The 22,646-nt window shown below is 43.4% G+C and overlaps 2 protein-coding genes across 3 annotated transcripts in view; one reads left to right on the top strand and one right to left on the bottom strand.

Annotated features, from left to right (window-relative positions):
- The first annotated feature begins 835 nt into the window (after positions 1-835).
- wfs1b (Wolfram syndrome 1b (wolframin)) lies at positions 836-8,909 on the top strand. Its single transcript, XM_015945825.3, has 10 exons — positions 836-1,013; positions 2,648-3,022; positions 4,395-4,471; positions 4,651-4,795; positions 4,887-5,060; positions 5,162-5,242; positions 5,358-5,515; positions 5,804-6,040; positions 6,111-6,229; positions 6,402-8,909. The coding sequence occupies exons 2-10, from the start codon at positions 2,656-2,658 to the stop codon at positions 7,945-7,947; spliced, it is 2,904 nt and encodes a 967-aa protein (XP_015801311.3). The 5' UTR covers positions 836-1,013; positions 2,648-2,655; the 3' UTR covers positions 7,948-8,909.
- A 5-nt stretch (positions 8,910-8,914) lies between these two features.
- LOC107376627 (serine/threonine-protein phosphatase 2A 55 kDa regulatory subunit B gamma isoform) overlaps positions 8,915-22,646 on the bottom strand; it is a 30,492-nt gene continuing 16,760 nt past the window's right edge. For both annotated transcript variants that reach the window (XM_015945840.3, XM_015945850.3), the window contains 7 exons: positions 22,427-22,592; positions 20,835-20,947; positions 20,019-20,196; positions 19,134-19,298; positions 16,906-17,075; positions 11,733-11,824; positions 8,915-10,783 (listed from right to left, as the gene is read on the bottom strand). In XM_015945840.3, coding sequence (XP_015801326.1) covers positions 10,489-10,783; positions 11,733-11,824; positions 16,906-17,075; positions 19,134-19,298; positions 20,019-20,196; positions 20,835-20,947; positions 22,427-22,592 — 1,179 coding nt within the window. In that variant the 3' untranslated portion in view covers positions 8,915-10,488. The remainder of the gene's footprint in view (positions 10,784-11,732; positions 11,825-16,905; positions 17,076-19,133; positions 19,299-20,018; positions 20,197-20,834; positions 20,948-22,426; positions 22,593-22,646) is intronic.

The following is a 22,646-nucleotide window of genomic DNA, read 5'->3' as shown; positions in this document are numbered from 1 at the left end:
TAAGTCGGTCTGAGGTAAAAGTGAACATCATGGGTATATCTTGTCCCCTATTGACATTTGATTACGCACAAGTAGGTGATCAGCTCAGGTTTAAGCAGAGCAGAAGGAAGGAGAGCGCTCTAGCCCCACAGGTTAAACGTTCCTACTTTAAGAAAACCGTTAAATTGCATTGTTTATGTGCTACCTGAGCACTCTAAATATTTATTTAAAATGAAATCAAAGGAAATTGTAATGGTATCGAATGTTTATTAATTACTATTTAAAAAATGAAAGTGATGGGAAATTTTTTAACCCTGTCTGTTTAGCTTGACATCTGATAGAGAGAGAGAAAGAGAGAGAGAGAGAGAGAGAGAGAGAGAGAGAGAGAGAGAGAGAGAGAGAGAGAGAGAGAGAGAGAGAGAGAGAGAGAGAGAGAAAGAGAGAGCCATGCCCCGATGTGGGGGCGCGGGGGGGGGGGGGGGATGCGTCGACATGGTCGGGACATAGAAGGGGGTGTGTCTGTCGCGGCTAAATAAGTTTGGGAACCACTGATCTACTGCCATCTGCTGGTCAAATTTAGAAATTGATTTTTTAATTAATTAATAATTTAGGCAACAAAGATGTTAACGACCACAAGCTTTATTTGTACCTCTTGTTTTAACGTGAACCGATGTGAAGTAGTCTTAAATTATCGCCAAAAGTAAAAATCACTTCTACCTTTCGGGGATTGATTATTTTTGCCTAAAAGAAAACATTTTGACTTCCTTCTTCTGTGACCAATCAAATCTCGTTTAGAAAAGTGTCAGTGATTATTATCCAATCACAACTCGTAAAATGTAATGTAGGCGTGAGCATCAAGCTGACCAATTGTGTGGATAGTTTTTCGACAGAGAGGAACGAGATGACTAAACATGATGACTTTCCAGAACCAGACAAGAAGAATGACTTCGAAAAATAAATAAAATACGCTGAGATTTTTCAACAAGCCATTTCATTTGAATGCCTTGAAATTAACCGGTTTGTTATCTTCAACGGTGAGTTGAGAGTAGCTAGCGTTAGCCAAATCTTTGCTTAGCTACTTTTATATATTGGTCTGTTAAAGATATCGCATGTCAATTGTTTTCATGTTGTATAATAATTGTACATCTTACTTGGGACATGATACTCAACATTTCCACTCGCTTCAAAGATGTCACCTTCTCAGTTTAGCAACACAGCTTGTGTATTGATGTCTAAAATAGACTAAAGAGACAACATGACGGCTTTCTAGCTTTGATGATAACAGAAGGTTAAAATTATAAAGTTAACAGCAGAACCACAAAGAGCCTTAAGTGGCATGGTTGCTGTACAGGTACGAAAAAAATACAAATGTTATTAGAACGCTTCTGCTATCTAATCCCTTTCTTTAGAGCGTCTTAAAGCTGTTATTATTTCTAAAGCTATTTTACTTATTTATATGTAATCACTCTTATAGCACGCTCTAGTTTATGGGAAATGTTTCACTGATGTTTCCCCTTGCTTTGTGATCTAATGTACTGCTGTGTTCAAGTTAGAAGTGAAAATGGTTTATAAGCTTTGCACTTTGCAACAGGTGTTTAGTTGAAGGTCATCTAGTTGTTTTAATATGTACTGTTCAAGGAGATGGTGTTTCTCTTTTTTTGCTTCTCCAATAGTTATCCATGCCTTCTGGAGGTCTTTAAAGATTGGAACTGCTTTTTCACACATTCTCACAGTCCATGATCTGAGAGTTACCTCACTCTTTAGTTGCTGCATGGCGGGGTTTTTATCTTTGGATGTTCCATTGCTGGTGCTATAATCTTATTTTATGTAGCTATGTCAACTTGTATCATCTTAGGTACTTTTCAAGATATTGCCATGTAAAAGTGGAATAAATTGTGACTCTGTGACTGTATGCTGGTAGCTAAAGTGTCCAAAGATCCAGTTTTAATGGAGTTATACAACTACAGCCTTGTCGTGGGTGGACACCACACCATTTCAATATTTGAGTTTAGGAACCTTTAATTATCTCAGTTATTCACAAGTCAGAGTTTGGTGTATGGAAAGGCCAATAAGATAAAAATACATTAAAATGAAAGAAGCACTAATGCTGTCCTTGGAGCCATTACCAACTTTCTGTTTCTGTAGATCTCCAGCCTGCGGATACCATTGTTGAACGATGCTCATTATTTCTAAAAGAACAATAATTCATAGAATACATTTTATAGCTTCTGGTGAACTTCATTTGTTATTCTTAGCACAATTTAGCACTAAGGGATGGTGAGTTCGTGGACTGAAAAAAAAATCTGATTTCATTTTGTTTCAGATTGGATTATCAACAATGAGGGTGATCATGAGGACAAATACTGGCCATGTTTGATTTTTTTGTGCACCAATACTGAAAACACCCAAACATAGCAGAATGAAGCCAGACTGAAAACAAGTGAAAAAGCAGAAAACGTCAAAGAAAGACCTCCAGAAAGCCTGAAAAACTACTGATCAAGATCACTTAAAGATTACAGGAACATGGGCTTGCTTTAGAAGTAAAATATAAAGAATTAGCGCTGGAAATCAAATCATGTTGCTACTGTGTACATGTTCACTTGTTATCCCATACAGCCAGTTTTTTTCTAATCTCGGTTTAACTCTTCATCTTGTTTTATCTGATCAGCTTTAGCCATGGACCCTTCACCTGCGGGCAGCTTGCCCACACCAAAACTCAGTCCTTCCTCCCCCACCACCACCACCATGAGACCAGGAACATCCTCCCTGGGCTCCTCAGCTACCACAGACCAGAAGAAGTCCAAGCTCACAATCCCAACCCCTCCATCTTCTCCCATCACAGCTTCTCCTCGTCCAGCTCTCCATTCGCGCTCTTCCTCCCTCTCCTCCCTGACATCCGCAACTCCTCGCCGTCCCACCAGAAGTCTGTCTCAAGCAGGCAGATCTCAGCTCAACGCAGCATCAACAGGAAGTCTGTTCACTGGTTCCTCAGCTACTGGGGCTGCTGGTGCAGCGCCAAAATCCCCTGGCTCACCTGAACCAGGTGGGGATCAAACTCAAACCTTTGGTCTAAATCTTCACAACTTTGTTTCTCTTCCTTAGCAATCAGTGAATCCAATACTTCCAGGCTGTTTTGTGTCTCCATGACAACCACAGTCATCTAATACAATATGAAAAGCAGCTGCTCCCTTCCTGCTGCAGTAGGGAAAACCCAGAGTCTGGCCTATTATTTTTTTATTTAGTTAATCAACTGTGGCTTTCAAATAAATGCCCAGTCCTAAACAATCACACCCACACCAATATCCTAGTTGGACTGCCTTTTTTCATAGTGGAGCTTGCTGTGTCATCACTACATTAATCACCTGTAAAGTCGCATTCATATCCAGTGGCTGCATTTATTTGTTGTCTAGAGCTAGATGATGGGAATTAGGGATGTGTATTTTTGAAATTCTGGCGATACGATACATATCACGATACAGGGGAGGTGATACAATATATCACGATATATTGCGATACATTCAGTCAGACGTTACAAGCAATTTTTTTTACTGAATTTATTGTAAGAGTGTTCAATAAACAGTCCAAACTGATACATAACATGTTTAACATGAGGTATCTGAACCATGATGGAGGGATTTACATTTCAGTGGTGGAAACAAAACCCGCTGCACACTGCTGCCAGCTAGCGGGTGGCGATTGAATTGCGCAAAACGAAAAGAAACTACACAAATGTTTGCATGTAAATTCTTTCAGGAATTAGATACACGGCTTTTGAATATCGATATAATATTGCTGGGAAAAATATCACGATATATTGCCATATCGATATTTTCTTACATCCCTAATGGGAATCCAACAAAAGCACTAATTATTTTCTAGCACCTTATAAATATTCTGATTACTGGTATTTTGTCACTTTATTAAGTCCAGGTGATGTCTTTCCTCTGGACAGGCAGTGTGGTTGGACATGACTTTTCTCCTGTAGAAAGATGTGTTTTAAATTTTAAACGTCTTAACAATGAGATCAAGATGGAGTATTCCTGAAAAGTGTGACATCTGACACCTCAGCCATTCTGTAAAGTACACTTAGTCTCATCTACCATGACTGGAGACACCGCCAGCTGATAAAATACACTTTTGTGGTGCAGCTGATGTAAGGGAGAGCAGGTTTATCCCTAGAGTCGTGTGTTGTATAATAAATCCCGCAGCTGAACAACCTGTTATTTTAGGGCTGACACAGAGGGGTCACGCTGCTGCAGCATAGCAGGAGCACCGGATGGGATACGATGCCAGTAACTGGAGATGACTGGTATTCTCTCTGACACCTATAGCCGCCCACACACCGACTGGCTGCTGCCTCGCTCACCGGCTCCTCTTGGGACTCATGGGAATTCTGAATGTTGTTTCTGTTTTAGATGAACCAGAGGAAGAGTTTGGCTTTGACGATTTGGAGAAGAAAGCAAAGTCAGGCGATGCCAAAGCACAGACAAAGGTCAGTCTCTCCCAACATATTGCAAATACTGTTGACTTAAACAGCCATATGGTTGAAACGGAGCAGCTCGGCTAAGTCATGAAAAGTGTCAGCAGTACGGTGGCAGGAGGGCAGGTCAGTAAATCCCAGTGCTGCTTTCCTTGCAAGTTTAATCGCCTTATTTTTGCATGCATGTCCAGATGGGCCGCTACTTTCTGGCCCTGGCAGAAGAAGGTGATGAAGAACTGAACAACTGTACAGCGGTCACTTGGCTGGTCCAGGCTGCTAAACAGGGCCGCAAAGATGCTGTCAAACTGCTGCAGCAGTGCTTGGCTTCCAGGAAAGGTCCAAACCTCTTTGCTGCTGCTGCTCTTGTACTGTTGTTTTCTGCGTAGCTGTGGAAGTTAGTGTTGTTTTGTTTGCTTGTGCTCCTCAGGCATTACTTTGGAGAATTTTGAGCAGGTGAAGAGGTTGTGCACAGAGACCCGCTTTGAGAGAGGAGTCAGGAAGGCGGCGCTGCTCATGTACTGGAAGCTAAACCCAGAGAAGAAGAAGAAAGTGGCAGTGTCTGAACTGCTGGAGAACGTCGAGCATGTTCACGCAGAGCCAGGTACAAAACCGAAAACTGTAGATTTCAAACCTTGTTATTGTTACCTTTTTAAAAAAAACTTTTTATTTTGTTCCATTTTGCCCTTTTATCTTCTTGTTCAGGGAAACCGGCTACCTCGGGACCTCTGAACAGTTCTGCTAAGAAGCAGAGGCGAGTCCTGGAGACCATGGTCACCAGCGAGGGTACGTGGCTGCTATGTGATCATGTGGTCATTCTGGAGGTTTCTGTTATATTTTATTATTATTATTATTATTATTATTATTATTATTACAGAAATAATCTGGCTTTGCTTTGCAGCCTGCTCCCATGTTGGACCTGATGACTTTGTGGAGATGACTAAAAGGTACGCTCAGGGAATTCCACCGTCACCCGTCATGGCTGCTGCTGAGGATGATGATGATGATGAAGACCATGTGGTGGTGAGGAATCCCGATGAGCTGCCCCTACATCAGAAGGTGATCAGCTTTTTGCTGTTAAACCTCATGAGGTTATTTCTGCTCCATATTCAGGTTAGACATGTTTGAATCATGCAAAGAGTTTCACGACGACTCACTGAAGGTCGCGGCGTGGCTTCGCTATCCTGCACGCCATGTGGTCTTTTTTATTAGGTTTTATGTTTTCATGGCTGTTTGGTTTGCACTTGTTATTGATGGTTGTGTTGTCCAGCACCTTGGGCGTCCGATAAGTTCGTGGAAGGGCTTTTTCAAACAAAGTGAAATGAAAAGTCTCATGTTCCCCTCCAGATGCTGAAGTTCCCTCTCATCGCCCTGCTGGAAATAAAGGAGCATCTCATCGAGTGGGCGTCGCGAGCTGGCATGCAGTGGCTCAGTGCGCTGATCCCCACTCACCACATCAACGCACTCATCTTCTTCTTCGTCATCTCCAACCTCACAATCGAGTTCTTCATCTTCCTCATCCCTCTGCTGATTTTCTACCTCTCCTTCTTCTCCATGGTCATCTGCACGCTGCGTGTATTTCAGGTTGGTCATCAGTGATGAAATGTTCCACCTGGCTGTGGAAAAGACAAAAACAGCCCACCTCTCTCCACAGAATTCAAAGGCATGGGAACGTTTCCGAGCTCTCACTGACCTGCTGGCTCATTTTGAACCGGGACTTGATCTGGAGCAGGCGGAGACGAACTTTGGATGGACACACTTGGAACCTTATCTGTAAGTTAGTCTCTTGTTTGCCTTCATTTTCATGTGAATAATTCTGCTCAGCTTTGTTCTGGTTTAACCGGTGTGAGTACAGCGTCTGCCTAGAGGCCAGCATCTGTGACGACAACAGAAAGTATAAAGTGGTTGTATTTGTAGTTTATTTTGAAACTGTCTGTTTTCTCAGGTACTTCCTGCTCTCTGTGGTCTTTGTCGTTTTTTCCTTCCCTGTTGCTGATAAATCCTGGATCCCCTGCTCGGAGCTAGCCGCCGTCGCTCTCTTCTTCACCACCATGGCCTTCCTCAGCCTTCACGCCTCTGCTCAGCTCTTTGCTCGCAAAGCCCTCGTCACAGAGGTTCTCTCTGGAGCGTGCTCCCTCACTCAGCTGCTGCCGGAAACCCTCTGGATCCTCCGGGTTTTGGGGATGACCTTCATCAAGGTGCCTGTAGGAGATGTTTTGGTGTTAAACCTGGGGATACCATGCTTTCTGTATGGGCACCTGTTCTATCTCCTCTTCCGTATGGCCCAGCTGAGAGGCTTTAAGGGGATCTACCTCTGTCTGGTGCCCTACCTCGTTTGCTTCACCTGGTGTGAGCTCTGCTTGGTGTTCCTCAACAACGCCTCACCCATAGGACTCATCCGAACCTGTGTGGGCTACTTCCTCTTTGTATTCGCCCTTCCGGTTCTCTCGCTGGGCCTAGCCGCGATGCTTATGATCCAACTGGTGCAGTGGTTTCTCACTCTGGAGGTGACCAAGATGGTGGTCACGCTGGTGGTCTGCTGCGTTCCGGTCATGCTGAGGCTCTGGACCCGCTTCAGCCTCAACCCCATCAGGGTTTTACGGTCTTTGTCTCACAGTAGCATTGTGAAGCTCATCCTGGTGTGGCTGAGCGCGGTGATGCTCTTCTGTTGGATGTACGTCTACAGGTCTGAGGGTATGAAGGTGTATAACTCCCCCCTGACGTGGCCCGAGTACAGCAACATGTGTGGGCCGATGGCGTGGAAGGAGTCCAACATGGCCCAGACCCAGGTCCTCTGCTCTCATCTCGAAGGACACCGTGTCACCTGGACAGGACGCTTTAAATACGTCCGCGTGACGGACATTGAGAACGGGCCACAGTCGGTCATCAACCTGCTGCCCGTCTTCCTGGGGGACTGGATGCGCTGCCTGTACGGGGAACCCTACCCACCATGTGAGGAGGTGAAACTCTTCTCTGATCCCCAGCCGCTGCCCGCTCCGGCTCCTCCTGTGGAAAACCCGCTTTGTAAACTCAAAAGACTGGCCAAGCACGACTGCCACGTCAAACGGTTCGACCGCTACAAGTTTGAGGTGACGCTGGGCATGCCTCTGGAGAGGAAGACCAAGAACGGGGCCATCATAGAGGACGAAGACGCAACTAAGGACATTGTCTTGCGAGCAAGTAATGAGTTCAAGTCTGTGCTCCTACACCTAAACTCTGGCAGCCTGGTGGAGTTCAGCACCATCCTGGAGGGGCGGTTGGGCTCCAAGTGGCCCGTGTTTGAGATGAAGGCCATCCACTGCATTTCATGTGGCGACGCCCGCGTCCTCAGCCGCAAGCAATACAAGATCGAACACGACTGGAGACGCACGGCTCAGAGTGCCCTCCAGTTTGGGTTTGACTTCTTCTTCAGCCCCTTCCTGACCGCTCGGCTGGAGGAGCACTCGGAGACAGAGACTGAAGAGGACGGGCAGAGGGAACGCACCTTTTAGAGAGAGATGATGATTAAAATCTCTCTTCTGCTGAAGAGCACTAATGATGGTAAAGCACAGCTCTTAATTACAGGTTTAGAAGAGTGGACAGATCCTCAGTCTTTTATCAAATCCACGTGTTCGTGTCCCTAAAGCTTTTGAGCCAAAATCTAAAAGCGTAGAAACTTTCCTGCCTAACAATACGTAAGCAGCATGGGTGCTCGTTCACTAGAGTTAACTAACCAAGTAATAACGATTAGTTCCTCTTTGTAATACAAACACTGTCTGAAACAAACATTTCTGTATCTTGGGCAATATTTTTGATATATTCTAAGGCTAAAATAGTCAGTATTATCACTTTATTGGTGTAATTATTGAAGGAAGTTTTATTTACATGGCTGATCACATCTTTGCTGTCAGCCTTTAGCTAATGTTAAACATTCATCCATGAAGTCATCGTTGAAGTGCCTTAAGTCAGTAATGATTAAAAAAATAAGGATAAAACACCTGATTTAGATCATTTCAGCCATTAAGTTTTTTCTGCCCGTTTTAGGTTGTCTTCACCAGTGTTTGTGTCCATCTCTGCTGTGCAGAGGTTTACTTTACTGATCATTTAAATCTGATGTGAGTTTGATCGTCACTACGGTTTTCTGTACTTTGACCTATAAATGTGGTAAAACCATCGATGTTTAATGGGTAAAACATGAGCTCTTTGATGGTTTGTTTGCCATCATTTGCTTATCAGTGGTCATCTTTCACATAAATGAAAATTATTTAAATGTGTTCTTTTGTTAAGTTTATTTTTGAATCTAGACGGTTTGTGCAAATACATAGGAGAGTAAGAACTGCTCAGAAGAAATAAGTTTATAATGATTTTTCTCTTTCAATGTAATGACTCCAAATGGCCACTAGATGGCACCTGACACTACAAAACTAGAGCCTGAAAGGCTGTTCCTACAATAAAAATCACAACCATCTCCTCATTGGATGCAATTTTGTTGGATTGTTTATTCAGAAAAAAGCATATTAACATCATTTATAACTGTCTGACAATCATGTCAACATATATTTAGACAAAAATATGTGAATCAACATTATTCAATGAGGTGGAGTTTGAAAGATGTTTAAAAAAAAGACCAATCAAGGAAGAAACAGCTGTCTTTTACAAAATAAAAGCACAGCTGCGAACGTGGTCAGTGAGGAACGCCAAATAGAACAAAGTGCCATCGCTCTGCTGTAGCTTTGGAGGCAATCACCAACAGACGATCGGGTCTGAAGTCGGTCGACAGACAAAACAGAAGGAGCTGATGTATACAGACACCGCTCAGGCCCGTCATGTTTTTCTTTTTCTCCTTTTTCAGAGTACAACATTTATTTGAAACGCTCCTTATTTGGTTCCCACTTTCGGTGAGCAGAAGCTGGTTTGTAGACGTGTAGAAACCAAACACTGGTAAACATGCTTCAGTGTCAGAGGACACAAATAAACACAGAAAGGCTCGGTCGCCTATGGTTCCTCGTGCTGCACGGAGCCCCGGGGCCCCTGAATCCTTTCTACAGCTAAATGTTAAAGAAGGCAGCCAAGTCAGTCTGTCAGTCAATTTATAAATACTCAGAATAAATCTGTTGGACATGCAGCATCTTTTTTTCTTTTTTTGCTTGATTGTTGAAAGTGGTCGAACGTTTTTGCTTCATCTGAGTTTAACGTATTCAGAGTTGAAGCAGCACACGTTACAGCCCTGGACCAGAAGCAGAAACCGCAAACGGATAAGTTTGGACCTTTTTCAGCAGAGAAAATCGTCGTTTCTTTAACATACTGCAGGTAGGTGTTTCCTCTACAAACCCTCTGCTTCACCTCTTTCAGCTGTTTCTCCTGAATCAGGGAGGCGTCTGGTGGGATGAGGGGAGGGTCGTAAGGTCATCCTTGTACATTACACAAACTAGTTCATGTTGTCACCATAGTCACCATCATCAACATCCTTTAACAAGAAGCTATAGAAACAAAATATCATCAGAAATGAAAGACAGCTATGTAAAAGCCCCATTCATCATCAGTCCTGATGGTAAACGAGCGCAAAGATATTTTTATACACAAAACGGTGGGCAAGGGGATAAGAATAGGCTTTGCATGAGAGCACAGATACAGAAGAGGAAGGAGAAGAGAAAGAAGAGGTATAAAATCAAAAAGGACAAAGGAACGTAAACATCTCTCCAGTCTGTAGATCTGATGACCTTCAGACGCTGAGCTGAAGCAATCAAAACACCACCGAGCACGATCTACAGGATAATCATTAAAAAGCTCCAGTTTGGACACGTTTCCAAACCATAATCCAGACAGTTCCTTGTTTCCCTGTCAGATGTGGGACGCTGAGGAGGAGGTGAGGGATTAGGTGTGTGTGTGTGTGTGTGTGTGTGTGTGTGTGTGTGTGTGTGTGTGTGTGTGTGTGTGTGTGTTAGGCATCTTCCTGGGTGTGTGATCCATTGTGTGAGTCTAATAATGTACATTCTATTGTAGCTCTGTATTTGCTTGTAAACTGGTTTGAATCCACCTCTGACGTCCGTTCATTAATGCATCTCGGAGCTGAGCTTGTCCTGGAAGATGTACAAGTTGTTGGTGGCAGCAATGGCGATGATGTTCTCAGTGGGGTGCCAGGCCGTGTGCAGGATCTTCTTGGTGAAGTCCAGGCTGTCCACACTGATGTCGTCCTTCCGCCGCTTCCCTCCGGCGGCGCAGACCCTCCGCGGCTTCAGCACAGCTCTGGGTTTGCTGCTCTCCCTCGAGGCCTCCAAGGTCACGTCGCGTTTGGTGTTTCGATCAAACATTCGGAAGAAGTTGTTGTAGGCTCCGGTCATGATCACACTGGACAGAAGAGGAGGAGAGGGGTCACCAAAGGGTCAGCAGAGTAGTGCAGATGACTAAATTAAAGGAGCCAAACTCGGAAACTCATTCCTCTCGTTAAAATACAAACAGGCCCAGACAAAGTTCTTCAGATAAACAGAGATGGTTTTAATGTGAAACCAGTAAAATGTTAAAGTGGTTAGAGAGCCAGGCAACATGTGGAATGGTTTGCTGAGACAGTTTCACCGACTTTCTGAATCACTTTTACTGTTTGTTTTTCTTTTTTTAGTACCTGACCCTTTTCACAGGAATGTTATATTTTCCTTTGGCTGTTAGTTAAGTCACTTAACTCTGACCTGAGTCATTCAAGCATAAAATCGCTCCTGAATTTATTGGATGAAACATAATTTAGCACAAAACTATTTTATAATTGATCTTTAGGCATTTTTGTATCCGTGGTCTGTCACAAAGACACAGAGTGTTCTAGTTTCTTCAGTTTAATCTACCAAAAACAGCAGTTTACAAAACAAAAATGATCATTTCATTGTCAACAAGGTGATTCCCAAAGACCTTTTATCTAAAAGCTGGTCCTGAGTCAGGTTTCCGTTTGTAACACTTTTCCTGAAAACATGACTTTTTAGATATCGCCCATAACCTGAAGGTAGTGGACCCTTTTTCTTTTCTGCTGTTTGTCCACTTTTAGTTTTGAAGCACCTGTTGTCTGATGTCATCGAGCTCGAGTAAAACAATGAGAATGATAATTATTTAACAGTCTTGAAAGTCTAAAGTCTTATTGACCGAGACCCTTTAAAACATATTTGGCTGCTTGAAAGGGACGTAGAAACGAGACTGAGTGGTTTAGAACATTTGTGGCGTAATAGAAATCCACTGCATGGGTTTTCCATTTTTCCCATCAGCTAATCTTCATTTCTGTACACACAGAAACCAGGAAGCAGGTGGGATTACTTACCTGTCCGATCCGTTCCAGGCACACTCAAACTTGTCAAAGATGCAGTCGTTTTCATAAAGTGAACACAACTTGCTGCGGAGGTAATCATGTACCTGGATAAATACACACAAAGGAATATAATTGCATCTGACACACACACACACACACACACACACACACACACACACACAGCTCAGGACAGAGGACACGCTTCAGTTCAGTCATGGATGTAACAGAAACCTCCCAGAAGGCAGCATTTTATCATCAACACCAACGTCCAGGAGAACTTCTTAATCGAATCCCTTTTTCCATTTCACCAAATCTGTTAACATCCCATCTTTTTTTTAATCACACCTTCCAAGGGAGCGATAATAAAGCTTCACACGTGAACACACACCCTCCCACTAACCATTCGACCTGTCTGCATCAGCAATCTGTGGGTTTGGTGATGCAAGCGTTGGAAATCTGCTGCTTCCTGCAGCATTAGGACCCCACCTTTCACATTCTGCAGAAAGTCACCAGCCCACAAAACAACAAGCAGTCAGGCTGAGGTCAGCTCAAGCTTGTACACCACTTACATCCATCTACACTTATACAATGACTCTAAATTAGTGAATAGTTCTCAAATTTCTGGAAGAATAAAAAAAAGTTTTTACCAAAAGTATTTCTACCTGCAAATAGCAGTGAGAAAAAGCTCATGAGTCATTTAAAATTCACTTTTTGTACATATATAGGTGTGTATTGTGCATCATAACAATAAACAATAATGCCGGTGACAACTCACCAACAAGTAATCTAAGGCATGAATACTTCCAAATCAGTAATCAGATTACAAACACTGTGTGTTACTATTTTGTATTGTCGTAAAAAGATGCAGGTGGATCTGGAAAAATGTGAATATGGTGCAAAGTTAATTTCAAATTGAATTCAAATTCGAAAATACTTTATTAATCCCAGAAGATTAACTGTTGTTGTAACTCATTCTTCAAATCAATAATGAAAATAAATACTAGTAATAATAGGGATCTCATTTGGTAATCAAAGAATCATGAAAGATGCTGATGGATGTGAACAGGAAGGATCTCCTGTAGTGGTCTGTGTTACAGCAGGTCTGAAGAAGCCTCTGACTGAAGATGCTCTGTTGTTGCATGATGGTGTCATGAAGAGTATGGTCAGGGTTGTCATCATGTTTTTGATTTTATGAAGAATCTTTTGCACCATCATTCCCACAGTCTTCCCCAGATCAGAACCAGCCTTATCAGGTTGTGGAGCCATTTTAGATCCCAGGCTCTGATGCTGCTACCCAAATCAGTGATGGCCCAACACGTTTCCCTCCTGAGCTTCCTCAAGAAGTCTACTCTGTCCCGTCTTGTAGACTAAAGTAATACATGAGGTAGACTCATTATATGTAAAGTGTTCCTGGTTTATCAACAATCTGTATGCTCTGGAACACCTTTGATATTTGTGCACATAGACATACTTCAACTCCAAAGAAAGATAGATAAAGTAGCTCTGAAATTCACCTCCAGTCTTGCTGATTGCCATTGAACTCAGCTCGGATTCGGGTTTTAATCCCTGGATGTCTGAATGATGTCAAGTGTGGACAGTAACAAAGTTAAAGAGTTAGAATACCGAGCTTGTGCACAATCGCACACTCAGGACATGTTTCAGGACCAATCCTAAACTGACACAGATGTATTTATTTCACCCACAATATGCAATTTTACAAATATTTCTCTTACTCTCCCTGTTCTCCTCCCCTCTTTCATCTTTCCTAACACTACCTGCCCCTCTCCTCGCTCCGCCCCCTCATCCTCCCTCTCCATGCTGCATTGCAGATCTAGGTGTCAGCGGCTGTGTAAGGTATCCCTCCTTCCTGCTTCACTTCATGAGTGGAACCTCTGCAGCCTATAAATAGCCACGGTGCATCTTAGCCTCCCACTCCTGGCTGCCTGATAGGCCCTCACAAGACACACACACACACACTATGCTCAACAACACAAACACAAACTTTGTGACTTATAAATAAAAACTTCATGGAAAAATGTGCTCAACTTTAAGCAATCTTTGGACCTGGCGTAAGCACATTTTGGAGACTGGAAATCTTGGTGAGATATGCGACAAAGTGCAGCCCAAAGACCTCTTATGATAAACAATACAAATGGAAACTGTGTTCCCTCGCCCAGACGCGGGTCACCGGTGCCCCCTTCTGGAGCCAGGCCTGAAGGGGGGGCATGTCGGCGAGCATCTGGTAGTCTGGCTTTTACCCATGGAGCCCGGCCGGGCACAGCCTGAAGAGGAAGCGACGGTCCCCCGTCCCATGAGCTCACCACTTGTGGGAGGGGCCAAAGCGGTTGGATGCAAAGTGTGATGGGAGGTGGCCGAAGGGACCTTGGCGGTCTGATCCTCGGCTACAGAAGCCGGCTCTCGCTATGTGGAATGTCACCTCCCTGGTGGGGAAGGAGCCTGAGTTGGCGTGCAAGGTTGAGAGGTTCCAACTAGAAATAGTCAAACTCACCTCAACGCATGGCTCTGGCTCCGGAACCAGTTTCCTTAAGAGGGACTGGATACTCTACCACTCTGGAGTTGCTCCCACTGAGAGGCATAGAGCAGGGGTGGGCATACTAGTAGCCCCCCATCTTGGTGCCTGTTTGTTGGAGTTTAGTCCGATGAATGAGAGGGTAGCCTCCCTCTGCCTACATGTGAGGGGACGGGTCCTGACTGTGGTCTGTGCTTATGCACCAAACTGTAGCTCAGAGTATCCACCCTTTTTGGAGACCTTGGAGGGGGTGCTGGAAAGTGCTCCTTCCGGTGACTCCCTCATTCTGCTGGGGGACTTTAACGTTCACATGGGCAACGACAGTGAGACCTGGAGAGGTGTGGTGAGGAGGAACGCCCCCCAATCTGAATCTGAGTAGTGTTTTGCTATTGGACTTCTGTACTAGTCCATAATGAACACCATGTTTAGACATAAAGGTGTCATGAGTGCTCTTGACATCAGGATATCTTAGGCCGCAGCTCGATGATCAACTTTGTTGTTATCTCATCTGGTCTGTAGCCGCATGTCTTTGACATTCGGGTGAAGAGAGGGGCGGAGCTGTCAACTGACCACTACCTGGTGGTGAGTTGGCTTTGATTTTGGGGGAGGATGCCGATCAGACCTGGCAGGCCAAAACACATTGTGAGGGTCTGCTGGGAACGCCTGGTGGAGTCTACTGTCAGAGGAAGTTTCAATTATCACCTCCAACAAATCTTCCAAAATGTTCTGGGGGAGGCGGAGGACATTAAGTCCGATGGGTCCTGTTCCGTGCCTCCATTGCTGAGGCAGCCAACCGGAGCTGTGGCTGCAGGATCCACAGTGCCTTTCGTGGTGGCAATCCCCAAACCCGCTGGTGGACACCAGTGGTTAGGGATGCCGTCAAGCTGAAGAAAGAGTCCTATCAGATCTTTGTGGTCTGTGGGACTCCAGAGACAGCTAATAGGTACCAGCAGGCCGAGCGAAATGCAGCTCAGGTGGACGTAGAGGCAAATACACGTGTGTAGGAGGAGTTTGGTGAGAACATGGAGCAAGACTTCTGTGTGGCTTTGAGGAGATTCTGGTCCACCATCTGGTGCCTCAGGAAAGCAGTGCGCTACCAACACTGTTTACAATGGGGACAGTGTGCTAGTGACCTCTACTCTGGATGTTGTGGACGTTGTGGATCGGTGGGTGGACTAATTCGAAGACCTCCTCAATCCCACCGGCACGTCTTCCAGTGAGGAAGCAGAGCCTGGGGACTTTGGGTTGGGCTCTCCAATCTCTGGAGTCAAGGTCTATGGAGTGGTCAAGACAATCCTCAGTGGCAAGGCCCCGAATGAGATCTGCTTGGAGTTTCCTAAGGCTCTGGGTGTTGTAGGGCTGTGTTGGCATAGCTCTGCAATATTGTGTGGACATCAAGGGCAGTTCCACTGGGGTGGTGGTCCACCTACGTAAAAAGGGGGACTGCATGGTATGTTCCAATTACAGGGGGATCACACTCCTGAGCTTACTTTGTAAAATTTATTCAGGGGTTCTGGAGGGGAGGGTCTGATGGATTGTCAAACCTCAGATTCAGCAGGAGCAATGTGGTTTCTATCCTGGCCATGGAACACCGGACCACCTCTTTACCCTTAGGGGGTCCTGGAGGGTGCGTGGGAGTTTGCCCAACCAATCTGCATGTGTTTTGTGGATTTGTAGAAGGCGTTCGATTGCGTCCCTCAGGGGGCCCTGTTGGGGGTACTTTTGGAGTATGAGGTACCAGACCTTCTGATATGGGCTGTTAGGTCCCTGTGTGACCGGTGTCAGAGCTTGGTCCGCATTGCCGGCAGTAAGTCGGGCTCATTCCCAGTGAAGGTTGGACTCCGCTAAGGCTGCCCTTTTTTACCGATTCTGTTCATAACTTTTATGGACAGGATTTCTAGGCACAGCCAAGGTGTGGAGGAGAACTGCTATGGTGGCCTAAATGATAATGATACATGATAAATGACCCGCACTTGTATGGCGCCTTTCAGAACCAGAGGACTCCAAAGCACATTCACATACTGGTGGTGACGAGCTACAATGTAGCCACAGCTGCCCTGGGGCACACTAAAAGAGGCAATGCTTGTTGAGTGCAGGCGCCACTGGTTCCTCCAACCACCAACAACCAGCAAGGCGGGTTAAGTGTCTTGCCCAAGGACACAACAGTAGAATTCTTTGTCTGGAGCCAGGATCAAACCTGCAGCCTTCTGATTGCTGGACAACCCACTCAATCTCCTGAGCTACTGCTGTCCCCATACCTGTGGATGTTGTGCTGACCTGTTTCTCACTGACTGACATTCATGTGTGGAAACAGGAAACTGGTTGTAGAAGTTTTGTCAAATTTGATAGTGATCTTGAACTTACAAAACTCCTATCTAATGTGTCATCTCCTCAAAGTCTAAGAAAGCAGAACAGTGGAGCAACAGCGTGTTGTGTGAGGGTCACAGAAAACGTGACCAACAACATGCTAACTGTACCCTAAAATGACCCCTGATCTCTAGAAATTAACCAAAATCAAGTTAGAATTTTACAACCAAACACTTCATTCCTGAAGACATTTCCTTATTAATGTATTACCACATTATTACTGTTCATGTGTTTCTTCTTATATCCAGTCCCTTCCTCCATGTTTGTCATTTATGGTCAGTAACGCACCTGGTATGTCTCCAGGGGCTTGCTCTCCATGTTGAGGTCCCAGACTTTGGCTGTCAGGTAGTCTCTAGTGAGCAGGTAGCGACCACTGTGGCTGAACTTCACGTCTGACACAGAAGAGATGATTTCTGAGAAAAAGGAGTGAGCGCTGGGGTCCTCCGGCTCCTCAAACACTGCAGCAGTTAGGAGAGATTAAAGCAAAGAAGGATGAGTGCTGTTAAGCCTGATGCCAATTATCTCTAAAACATGAAGATAAAGACGAGCCAATGCTGCCTTAAAGATGATGAGTTCAGCTTTATGCCAATGTGATTCTGTTTATAAACACCAGGAAATTCTAGCTAACATTAATTAAAAATCTTTTGAAAAATGGACAGTGATGAAAACAATGATCGCCCCTGCTTCATGTTGAGCACAGCTTGTGCGGGAACACTGCACCAGTGACTCATGGTCAGAGCAGTAAATTAAATGGAAAACATTTCAGCAGGAAGACTAAGGGACTGGCAAAGACAGGAGACCTTGCATGTGATGAGAACATTTGTGTCAAATTAATTATTGACACGTTAATAAAACTAAAGACTTGTGGCAAAAACAAGGTTTAAACAAAAGATGTTTTAACTAATAAAAAGAAATACTGCATGCTGTATGCTTATAAAAAATCATTTTATTTACTGTTTTTGAGATGACCCAGCTGGTAAAATAACTAATGAGCTTTAAACAGACCGTAATACGAAAGAGGATTAGGGTCACCGAACAGAAAAGAAAGAGAATGTCTTTTTTTTTCTCAGAATTCTAAAAATAAAAAGTCAGAATTCTCTTTCTTTTAATTTTATGTCATTTCAGTGACACTAATCCTCTTCCATATGCTGAAAAAGTAAAATAAATAACAGCAAACATCTCAAATAAAATTTCCTAAAACTAGTAGCCTAAAGATCCTAATATAGCTTTAAGCTAAAGGCTAACAAGCTAATATTCATGATTTAGATAATACCGTTAGCAAAAAACAGCAAAACACAAAAAACACGAGGAGCTAATTTACGAAACTGAAAGATTTGGAGCTGATTCAGCCTATTTGATTAAAATATTAACCTGTTTAACCCTAACGCCCCCCAATTGGGGGCCTCTACAGTTTCATGTTCCAAACATCTACAACTGTCCACATTCTCCAAACACAACTAAAACCACAATCAAACAGCCCAGATGGGAAGCAAGGCCATTTCAAATTGTAATAAATTAAGATACAATGATATTTGAACTTTATTTTAGAAGAGCATCTGACCTTCACTGGTGTCTGCTGGAAACAAACAAAAAAACCTTGAACAAATTTAGTTGAGGACCCCTGGAATAAATAAAACAATTGACTAAATTTTCTAAATGGAATTTGAACAAACAACCTCCATCCTGTCAGCACTTTCACACACAGGACAGCTTTTCTAAAATAAAGTTAAATTATTTTATCTTAATGTATCAAAAATCAAAAATTGCTTTTTTTACGATTTAAACTGGTTTGATTGTAGCTGTAGCTGTGCTCGGGGAATGCAAACAATCACTGACACTTGGGACATGAAACTCCAAAGGCCCCCAATTGGGAGGCGCCAGGGCCCAAAGAAAAAAGGCCTAGGGCCTAAAGGGTTAATAAAATGAGCCACATATGGGTTAATGTAACCCACTTTTGTGGGACTTTTATTTTGAAGGTGCCACTAACAGGATGTGATGTGTGAAGCCCTTTCAAGAAGCCCAAACCTAAAACTGAAGAATTTAGTAGTCAAATTTACTCAGATTTATACGTAACTGTGGCGTCCAAATGAAACTCTGAAAGATGACTAAAGAAACCTCGTTTAAAGGCTCAGACACGTGCTGTGATCGTAAACCATTTAGATTTATGGCAAACCGCAATACTCAAACAGCACAGGTCTGAATTTAGTATTTGTGCAGGCGTGCTTTCAGGATTAATCCTGTGAGAATCATTGAAGTTCACATGTGAAGATTTGAGGTGGATGAAAGGATCAGCTGCAGTGGAAAGAAAAAAGTCTACAAAAATGTCTAAAAGGGGAAATAACGGGTCAAAATAAAATAAAAAGTGGAAATCATGGGATTGACTTTAAAATCAAGAATACCTGAAAAAGAGCAAAAAAATAAATATAATTTTTCTATCTGCCGAATGCCATGTGGGTTTTAAAGCCACAGTTGAAAACAAGATGCGACAACGTTTACGTCTCAGCAAGTTAACTCACATTTGGAGTGCTTGTCGCACAGCGCCGCTTCTCTCATGTCACAGAGGCGCAGGGTGCCTTTGCTGCTGCTGTAGACGAACAGGTTACAGTGGTGGGGGTGAAACTCAGCTGCTGTGATCACCTCTGTCAGATCCTCCATGTTGGCTGGTTTGATATCAACAATGTCTAATAGAAGGAGGCGTCGCTAAGGAAAATGGAACAGAACCGGGTCCTCGGGCCTAATCTTCTATGATCCACCTGAATTTAATCATCTGTTTATGCATCCGTGTTGTAAGTGGGGTAAAAACAAGTCACTGAAGTGGTAGAAGTCCATGTAGAACTCAAGCATAAGTGTGAGAAAACACAGCTAACACACTCAATTGTTCACAGCAGAATAAAGCAAACCAATAAAAACATGGCTTTGGGGGATTGTTTGAAGAAAAGTAAATCTGTATTCAGGTGTACAGAAATATAATAAACCATCTGGTTTGGGGGTGTGAGTGTTTGGTCCCCGACGTGGATTAGAGTTCAGAGAGGAGCTGAAATATTTATGCAGGCTCTGAATTATTCATTAGGATATAGTTTGTCTCCTTAAGACCTGTATTCCCCTCCCCCAGTGATGTGTGTGTGTGTGTGTGTGTGTGTGTGTGTGTGTGTGTGTGTGTGTGTGTGTGTGTGTGTGTGTGTGTGTGTGTGTGTGTGTGTGTGTGTGTGCGTGCGCGTGCTTTCTGTACATCTAAGTGTGATTTGGAGTGTAGGAGCTGTGTGTGTTGATATGAGTGTGTGTGTGGGCAGGGTTTAATACTGAGCATGTGTAAGCATAAAGGTGTGAACATATGCATCATTATCTGTTCTTTTGGGTTCCTCCTCCATCTCTGTTATAGTGACGATGGCACTGGAGGATACTGAAGCTACGGTCGGTGATGTCCAGATGCCACAGGTTGATCCTCAGGTCGTCAGCTGACATGTAGGTCTCGTAGTCAGAGTTGACTGAGATGGAATTGATGTGATACGTGTGGGCATTGGCAAACACTCGCCGAGGGCTCACCTCTACCATCAGGTCCACGGGCTTCAAGACTGGCACCTGGAAGGTAGATGGGGAGTACGGTCACTTCTGTTAGAAAAAAATGTTGAGCTACAGCACTTTTATTAATTAACAAAATGTTATTACATCTCTCATATCATTTAACATTTTTGTTTAACATCAATAATGCATAAAAAAGAGCAAAAACACACATTTTAATAAGGTAAAAAGGCATTTCTGTGCTCATAGCTTAAAGTGTATGTGTAAAATGGAATTATGCTACTTTTTTTCTTCAAACACTGACTTTGAACACACTCCCAGATGTCTACAAAGACAGACATCTGCGCACACACACACACACACACACACACACACACACACACACACACACACACACACACACACACACACACACACACACACACACACACAGAGCCACAGGAGCAGACTGTGAGTCACTAACCGCTGAGATTTACCTCCTAATAGAGACGCTGATCCTTTAACCAGTTTGGATCCAGTGCAGACGTTTTGCTGCTTACAGCCGGGGATTTCACCACCCCCATTAACTCGCACATATTCATGTGTGTACCTTGTGCCAGTGACCCATTTTCAACACATGCAAGCACAGCTTTATTCACTGACCCAGTTTCGTTCCCCAAACAGTCATTCACTGAAAACACGGACATGCAGGCAGATACCTGCAGAGAGGTGACTGTGGACAAGTCCTTGATGCGACCTTCCTCATCCTTCAGGTTGTACCCTTCTGGTCGTTTGTCTCTTTCACTCACCTTCCACAACTTAACGGTTTTATCTGGAAAACACACAGGAAAGAAATGTGATGCTTTCTCTGTTTCCTCTGATTTTGCTGTAGTTGGTATATTTTTTGGCAGAGGATGTGTAAAGACAAACCAAAGGGAGCAGTCATCTTAAAGCACACACGCACACACACACACACACACACACACACACACACACACACACACACACACACACACACACACACATTTTCTATAATCAGAAATTAAGCTTTCACATTAAAACGCCTCGGATGCTGCAGCTTCCTGCATCAATAACAAGAAATTTTCATCTGATTATCAAATTAAATTAAAAAGCAAGTGTTTAGCTTTCCCAGACTATAACTGGGATTATTTTGTCATAAAAGGCCTCTAATAAATCCTATTTAAGTTTTTTTAATCATTTAACAGTCCAAGATAAATCAAAGTGTATTTTGCTGCCAAAATGAGGAAATGTAGACTTAAAGACTATTAGTTCTGCTAAAATGGTCCTTTTTGCTTCTGTGTGTTTAAAGATTTTCTGTTAAAACAAACGTTTGAGAGGCCGACACTGATTTCTAGTCAACTCTAATCCATGTGGACAAAAGTGGCATGTACACAGCAATTATTCAAGATAAAAGTTCATTGGAAAACCCCAAACATTACTGTTATTTTTAACCAAATAGCATTCTATAATTGGTCTACGGAGCATCAAAGGTTTGTATTACAGCAAGAAAAATTATTTCTAGTCAGAAATATATCAGAAGTCTGATGAAAGAGCTAAAAATGTGTCAAAAGACTAAATATGAATGCATATTTTATCAGACCAAACCCCTAAAAGTGTGTATAGCATTCAAAACAAACCCAGTACAAATGTCGGAAGAGACGAGTCCATCTCAGACTTGAAAGACAGATTTTTGGTTTGTGCTGAAACTTCTGACAGAAAGTCTCAGCAGCATCAACACACAACTGCTGAAGCAGCACCTACATTTTTCATCGCCTCAGCTATAAATAATAAAGTAGTTAAAGAAATCAATAATGGGGCTCTCAGGGTGCGCCTATACATCTACCAGTATAGCCATAAACTCACGAGGTGAACAATAAATTCTGAGCTCTCCGCAAAGCTACACAACCTTCATGCTAACGCGCTTCAGATCTGTGAAAACTAAACTGTCACACTTTACTAAAAAGATTAGGTCAAATCTGACTCTGACCATAAGTTTTCAAATCGATTCGAAGGAAAGACGTTTAGACATTTCTAAATAAACTTGTAAGCACTTTTTATTCCGTTTAATGGTAATTTTACTTATCGTTACATCCAGAAGATTTACGCAGATATTATTCTAAAAATTGCAATTGTTCTCTCATCAATTTATGTCTCCATTTGAGCTTTTTGCAGGCCTCTGTAAATGTGTCCCACTCTGTGACCTTTTCAAAATGCTCAGTCACGTTTCAGTAAAAGGCTCTGGCTGCCCTCAGGCAGGGGGGTAAAGGTGGGAGATCATCTCTGTTCTCACCGTTGGTGGAGAGGAGAAAGTGTGCAGCGTTCTGCTGAGGCAGCCATCGAATCTTATTGATCTTCTCCTCAATCTCCAAACTCTTAAGGTAGTCGAATTCGGGCTCATGGCTCTGAAAGGTGCTGTACACGTTGTACTCTCCCTGGGAAAATGGCTCCGTTTGGCTCTGTGGAAAAGAAAACCAGACAAAATTATCATGTGGATGGAAGGATGATTTGGG

The sequence above is a fragment of the Nothobranchius furzeri genome, chromosome 1, assembly GCF_043380555.1.
Source record: "Nothobranchius furzeri strain GRZ-AD chromosome 1, NfurGRZ-RIMD1, whole genome shotgun sequence".
Lineage (NCBI taxonomy): Eukaryota > Metazoa > Chordata > Actinopteri > Cyprinodontiformes > Nothobranchiidae > Nothobranchius > Nothobranchius furzeri.
The sequence above is the reverse complement of the archived record's forward strand: the minus strand, read 5'-3'. Positions and strand labels throughout refer to the sequence as shown.